This window comes from Gymnogyps californianus, chromosome 1, assembly GCF_018139145.2.
Source record: "Gymnogyps californianus isolate 813 chromosome 1, ASM1813914v2, whole genome shotgun sequence".
NCBI lineage: Eukaryota > Metazoa > Chordata > Aves > Accipitriformes > Cathartidae > Gymnogyps > Gymnogyps californianus.
The window spans coordinates 163730647-163737948 of record NC_059471.1 but is presented as its reverse complement, the minus strand read 5'-3'; the positions used below and the strand labels follow the sequence as shown (position 1 = coordinate 163737948).

Here is a 7302-nt window from a genome sequence, read left to right as displayed (position 1 = left end):
CGGGGCTGCCCCTTCCTCCCCTCCCGCCTCAGCCGAGGCCGCGCCTCAGGGAGGGGGGATCCCCGCCGAGGCCGCTCCCCTGGCGCCAACTGCCGCCCTCGGGCGGCCGCGAGGTGGAGGGGGGAGGGGAGGCGGCGGCGGCGCGGCCGCCATTGCCCCGCGACGGTGTGCCGGCGGGCGGGGGCGCCCCAGGCGGCGCGGGGCGGCCGGGAGGGTGGCGGTCGGCCCGGCGGGCCGCGGGCCCTTTAAGGCGCCGACGGCAGGCAGCGTGCACATCGCCAAGGCAACTGGGGGCGGGCGCCGGCGGCCGCGGCGTGTAGGCGCCGGCGGCCGCGCTGACGTCGGCGGGAAGCTGAGCAATAACAACAGCGACGCGGGGCGGCGCGCCGGCGTCGGCGTCCGCGGTGCGCCTGCGCGGCCTGCGGGCCTGCTTCTATTTATGTGGGGGGGCGCCAAGATGGCGGGGGTGGAGGCGGCGAGGAGAACGTAGGGGGCAGCTCCGACCGGGCGGCGGAGGGGGGAGGGGAGAGGGAGGAGGAGGAGCCGGTGGGAGGGAGCGCGGAGAGCGGTGTCACCGAACGCGTGAGGCGGGGGCCGGCGAACGGCGGGCGGGGGGTGGGGGGGGCGGCGGAGGATGGCGGAGCCGCGCCGGGTGCCGTTCATTAGCCTGTCACCCGTGAGGCGCCGCGAGGGCGAGAGCCCGGCGCTGGAGCGGGAGCCGGGGGGCCGCGAGCCGGAGCCGCCGCCGGCGGGCCGCGAGGCGCCGCTGTTGGCGCCGCCGGAGCCCCCGCACGAGCTCTCCGGGCCGGAGCCGCCGCCGCCCCGCGAGAGCGCCCCCCGCCTGGAGCCGCCCCGCGAGACCGGCCGGCCCGAGCAGCAGCCGCAGCGGGAGCCCCCCCGGCCCGAGCCGCCGCCGCTGCCGCCGCCGCAGCAGCTACCGCCGCCGCCGCGCCAGAGCAGCCGGCAGGAGCCGCCGCCGCCGCAGGAGGCGCTCCCGCTCCGCCAGACGGTCCGCCTGGAGGTGGTGCTGAAGGACCCCACTGAGGAGGGCTGCGTGGAGTTCAGCTACCCGGAGCTGCTGCTGTGCGGGGACTCGCGGGTACGGGACCTCCCCTTTCCCTTCCCCTTCCCCTCCCGCCGGGCCGGGCCCTGCCGTGCTTCCTCCTCCTCTTCCCGGCGGGCAGCTGCCCGCGTCCCCAGCCTTGCCGATAACGTTATCGGTCGCCCCGTGGTGCTCGGGGGTGGTCCCGGCCCGGTGGGGCGGCGCCCTGAAGGGAAGTCTGGCGGCCTCGTCGTCGCTCCGGGCTCCTCCTGGTGCTGAGGCTGCGCCTGTGCCCATGGGGGGAAGGGGAGACTTCGCACTTGTCGTCCCTGGGCTGGCCGACGGCTCCTGGCGTTTGCTGCGAGCAGGGGCGGAGGAGAGCCAGTGTCTTGTGCCCCGCTTACCCCCGCCCTCCACCCCTCACCTTGCCTGCCCCGGGAGCGGTAGTGTTGCTTCCTCCCTTCCCGGGAGCTTTTTCCGGCAGCTGAACGAAACTATTACCATGCTGATCTGTTTTCCGGGTTGTCTGTAGGCTGTGTGCAGGTAGATGAAGAGTTATTAGCCCAGCTCTGCCACAAGCCTTGAGAAGCGGTGAAGTGAGCATTAGCAGACTTGGAGATGAGTTTCTGCAGTCTTGGGGGGGCAGGGATGAATGAGAGTTAATGTTGTTGAAACTGTAACCTCACCTGTAACTGTTAAGAACTTCATTCAAGAAAAAAAGTACTTTCCCTTTTCCTGTTCCTTCCAACCAGAAAATATTTGGTACTCGAACTACTTTGGTTTTTAAGGAGAAAAGCTTGTGCAGACAACTTTAAGAAGCAAGCAGCATTAACCAATCAACAGGACCTAGTGTTCAAGTAGGAAGGAGAGATGCATGTCCTTAAGCTGGTCACACTTAAGCCACTCATTCTTAGTGAGTTGAGGATACCAGTGAAGCTGCACTTGATTTAAATAGTTGTGGCTCCTCTTAATTCCGGTACACAGACGATTTTAGAGAAAGTTTACATCTTATTGGAAAGGGCAAGGGGCAAGGAAGTAACTACTACTGAGAAGGTTGCGATAGCTCTGGTGATAAAAGCAAACCTCAAATACCAGTACTGATACTGCCATTGGATTTTTACATCCAGCACAAACTCAAGAATGGTTAAAACTTCTGTTTGACGAACCGAAGTGTTTCTAGGTGATGATGATGCTGTAACTATACTTAGCAGCCTGCTCACGTTTTGTTCTGTAGTAGGAGGGATGTACGCACTGGATTGTGTTCAAATGTGGAAGACAGAAAAATCAATGACTGTGATTTTAATCCCTCTGAGATCTGATGCAAGTTAAAAGGTTCCTTCTGTTCATCCTGTCCTACAGCTGTTGTGGGCAAACAGTGGCAGTTATGACTCCTCTGAATTGGTGTAGCATAAGCACACCGCTCTGTGAAGTACCATCTTTCTGAGCAGTTCCTGTATGAAGATGAAAATTGTGTTAGTGTTTAGAAGTGGTTCAGTATGTGGAGGTTGACTTTGCCCTTTGGCAGTTCCCAGTTCCATAACTGCCTTTTTTCTGTAGGTTGGTAATATGTTAATCACATAATCGGGGAAAAATGGCTGTTTTATGTAGTTCTGATGCAAATTCCGTGTCTTCTCAGGGGGTAGCATTGATTTAGGGGATTTTTGGTACAATTGGGGTCAGAGACTGCTTTTAAGGTAGAAACAGCGATAGAAATGCTTTATAAGAAATTGTGTATGTTTTTCAGCTCTCTGTAGAGTCCAGATTGAAATGAATGGCTCATAATGGCCTGTCTGTTGCTGGACTGTGTGGAACAATCAGCTAATTATGTAAAACAGTGTCATAAATTGTGATCCTTTTAAAGTGATTCTGGACTTTTATTCTTGTTTAAAAACTGATGTGTACTTGGCCTGTCAGTTTAACTTCTTGCTTGCTATATGGTAGAAGCTGGAAAAGCTACTCTGATACAGTAGGGAGGACTTAAAAGCTTGTATTAATCAGCATGAAAAGAGAGGGGAGAAACATTTTATCCAGCAATAAAATTAGTGCATGCTGGTTTCTTCACAGTTAAAGCAAATACAAGAGGAGAATTTGCTCTGCACAGTGCAGGAGGCTTAGGGTGACAGAAGTCTGTCTTTTACCCTGTATGTAACCTGTTTGAAGTCCTAAAATAGAAAAAAATTGTGAAAGGAAAACTGATCCTGCTTGTGGAATAGAATAGCTATGGTGATTTATACCAGTTAATGCAGCAGTGAAAAGTACCTTGTTAAAATGACGCTTGACCAAGAAATGTCTGCCCTCTACCACTTTTCTGCAGAATCTAAGATTTGCTCTTTCCAGGTAGGTAGTAACTAGTCGGCAGTTAATGCTGTGGTTTCAAGTGGAGTTTTAGATTTCCAAATTTGTTGTTGTTTTAGTAATGCTTCAGTTTAAAATGAACAGTTCATATGAACTTAGCTATGCAAACTGTTTTTGTAGGGTGAAGATTGATTGGGTTTTCTGAAAGCTATTGTTGACTCCTTATCCTTTATAAGAAGTTGCTTGACTTCCTTATAACTATGCTGATTAAAGTTCAACATTACAAAATTAGGAGCTTGTCTTTCTGTCTTGTAGTGTTGCTTGGAACTGGAGCAACCAAGAAAGGTTCTCCAGAGGCAGGCTGTTCTGGGAAGGCAAAGACTGGTGCACAGGAATAACTTCAAACATTGCTTTAATAAGTCTCAATGAAAAGGTAGAGAATCCCAAAACTTATTTGACAGGATGAGTGCAACTTCTGTGTTGTTTTTTTTTTTATTCCAAATTTGGATTCCTAGCCTGAATCAGAAGCTAGTGGAAATGTTTGTTAGAAACTCGTGCTGTCTGTGTCCTGCTTTTTTGCCTTGATAAAGAGAACATCCTTTGATAGGGTTGCTGGTAGAGTTCATCTTTTGGTAGGAATTATTTATATAAAGTTTTTGGATGTGAGTAATAAGTTAGTGTGGTTGAAGAGTTTATTTGCCTCTTAAAAACTGGCAGAAGTGAAAGTGCGCTCCCTTTTCTGTTGGTGCAATTGAAGCTTTGTGCGTAAAACTTAAAGCGGGTGAGCCAGAAGCCCAGTTGGCTTCTGTCAAGCAGGCTGTAAAGGTGCTGAAGTAATGTCTTAAAGCTACTGCAAAGTCTGAGAGCCGTCCATCAGAGCCCTCAGAAACCATCAAAACTAAAACTTGCTTGAATTTGAGATTCCAATAGGGATTAACTAATCAAAGTGATAGTCAGCTACAGCTTTGAGACCTTTGGCCTCAACCTTGTCTCATTTCACAATTAAAAAACCCACATTTACGTAGCAGAAGATGTGGAATAGGTTTTCCCAGCTAAAACTAGAGAAAATGGTGTTGCATGAATTGAGCAGTACTTTAATTATGCTTGCAGGAAATATGTATGTAACTTAAACTTATGTTTCAGGATTAACTATAACCTCTATTAATTTTTTCTCTAAGTACTCAGTTTAGAAAATGTAAGATAATTATGTGGTGTTTGCAGTTTTGCTCAGCTTACCTTCCTCATTACATTGGTCTTGGTACTGTTGAGCTAGTTTGTCGTTATTTGGTCATCCTTCAGTCAATATATTGGCTTTTCATACTGTGGAGGAAGGATCTTGCTTTTCTGAACTCAGTGTTGCTTTTTGTTCTTAGTCTACCATAAATCTTCGTTTATTCATTGATGAGTGGTCCCTGTGCAGTAAAGTTAGTTACCATCCATAAAGTTCCATAAAAATGGAACTCCATTCCACCATATTTTAGCATCCTAGTACCTTCCCCCGCTTCCAACAATTACTGTATTTTATGTGAACTCTGATTTGAAGAAGGCAGCCCTGTTTTTCTGCCGTACCTGATATAAAAAAAACCAAAAAGCGCTATGTATACCCTTGATTACTGTTCATTGACTTCGTGTCAGTGAAAACCTCTTTCTCCAAAAAAAAAAAAGGGGGGGGAGGGGTACTTCGTCCTTATTTGTACAGCTGGAATATTAAATCTCTATTGTCCTTGTGGCTGCCATAGTGGCAATCTTGTAGAATTCATGCTATGATTACTGAAATTATCTGAAGAAAAAAATAACAGTACAAGAGTTAAAAGGAGTTACATTAGTTATGGTTGTAACTTAACTGCTTCCCTGCTGATTGGCGTACCAGGTACATCTTGTGTATTGTATCTAGAAGGATCAGAGCACCAATAAGAGTCACCAGTGGAAGCAGAAGTGAAAAGGAGTTGTATTTAGAGAGAGTTCTTTCTCTTTGAACCTCAAATGGCCATAGTTCTCTCTTATGCTTACACTTTCAATTGAGGTTGTAGCAGAATGTTTGGGAAAATATAAATCTGAGTCTTTCTCTTAACTTTCCTGTTTGTGTTCTCATTAGAAGAAAAGTAACTGAATGACAATTGAACGGGTCAAACTGATTTTTAGAGAATAAAGTAAGTATTTGGACTCAGTATAAATTCTGACTACTTAGTCATCAGAGCATTGTTTATTGACATTTAATAGGTTTTTATTAGATGCACTCTGTGTGTTTCTTATGGAATGAATATTTAACTTCTGCATTTTTCAGAAGAAATTGGTTCACTCAGAAGATCCATTTGATGATGAACAACGTGAGCGGCATGAAGTAGAAATGCTAGCCAAGAAGTTTGAGGCAAAATACGTGAGTTACTGTACCTGTATTAAAATATGCAAATATTTAATAGTGATAACGTATAATGCTGTAGAGATGTTACCATCAGGTTTTTTCCTGAATAGGGTTGCTAATGTAGTGTCAAATGACTTCTGTACATTTTGGAGCTGACTGTCTCATTATATTTCATTTAAGCAGCTTGAAGCTGCTACAAGCTTATTAGACAAGTCTGCTAAATAGATTTGTCTATAGGATGTTATAGCTTGTGAAGCTATTCTTGGAAAAGCTTCCTATATAAATACAACTGAGTAATAGATGCAGGTCGATATTCATGATAAATACTGTGCTGGAGGAGAGAATTTTTATGTAAAGCTGTTGTGCACTATTGAACAGCTCTTCTGTTTGGGCTAAATACTGATGAATCCTGATGAATTTCTGACTAGTTTGGAATGCTTCCATAGGAAGTTATTGTTGAATAATAAGTCATTGCTTGATGAGTTTATCTTGTAGCTGCCAGCTGCCTAAAGATACTCTGCTGACTCCTGAAAGTGTGGCATGAATGACTTGAACAACATTAGGTAGTAACATAAAGAGGCTTTCACTAATAAATGAAGGTAGAAATCAGAAAATGTTGACTAAAACCACACCCAAACAGGTCTTTAAGAATTCATATGAGTAGGGTTGGGTGATTAATTTTGAGCTGGCAATCAAAACTCATCATCATGCTTAGGCATGTTGATATTCTGGATTACTAATAGAGCACCTCAATAATAAAGAAGGGAAACAAGAGCAGTCATTTGTATCTCTTGCTATTAATATACATATTAAAATCTTTCTTGTCTGATTTATTTGGATTTTTTTTCTGGCAAAGCCAGATTTCTCTGAGTGCCCAGTCTATACATTCTGTAGAAGTAACTACTATTTCAGGGCATGTTAGCTGTGATAAGTAACAAAAGAAACCCTTAAACTGAAAAGAATCATTTTCATCTTTTGGAGGGATTGATGGAACCCAATATACCCTGTGAATTGAGAAGGCAGTTCCAGAATACTGTTTGCTTTTTATTTGAATGATAGATTATTTTTTGAATGTGAGAGAAAAATGTTTCAATTGTACTTTTCTAGAAAGCTCGTTTCCGTAATACAAGTAAGGATCCTATAATGTACTGAATTAAGTTGCTTAACTACAGCAGATGAAAGTCAGTGTAGAGCATCTAAAGCAATATATGTAGGAGGGAGTGGTAGTGGAAGCAATCTAATTTTACATATACATTTATGCATACATCAAAGCTAAACATGTACATATATGGACAAAACATGGAGTTATTAGACCTATGAAAACTAGAATTCAATGCTCAGTAGTCATAAAAGGGGCAAATAGATACTTTTAGCTATTAGAAAGCAGTAGGTAACAAAAACTATCATTTTGCAACAGTTTAAATTCATGGTACACTTGTATCTTGATTACTATTTGCACTTCTGATTTCTTGCCTTTCTCTCATTCTCTGCCATACCTTATGCCCCTCAGCCCCCCCAAAATTCCTGGAAGGGGAATGTCTTCTATATAAAGAACAACCTATTAGGTTAGGGCCACTAAACATGGAGGGTGGCGAGGGATTAA

General features: G+C 45.9%; 1 protein-coding gene across 1 annotated transcript in view; it reads left to right on the top strand.

Annotated features, from left to right (window-relative positions):
• Positions 1–634: 634 nt before the first annotated feature.
• The window catches only part of UBN2 (ubinuclein 2), a 47709-nt gene continuing 41041 nt past the window's right edge, over positions 635–7302 (top strand). Inside the window, exons 1-2 of the mRNA XM_050892926.1 lie at positions 635–1099; positions 5622–5714. Coding sequence (XP_050748883.1) covers positions 635–1099; positions 5622–5714 — 558 coding nt within the window. The remainder of the gene's footprint in view (positions 1100–5621; positions 5715–7302) is intronic.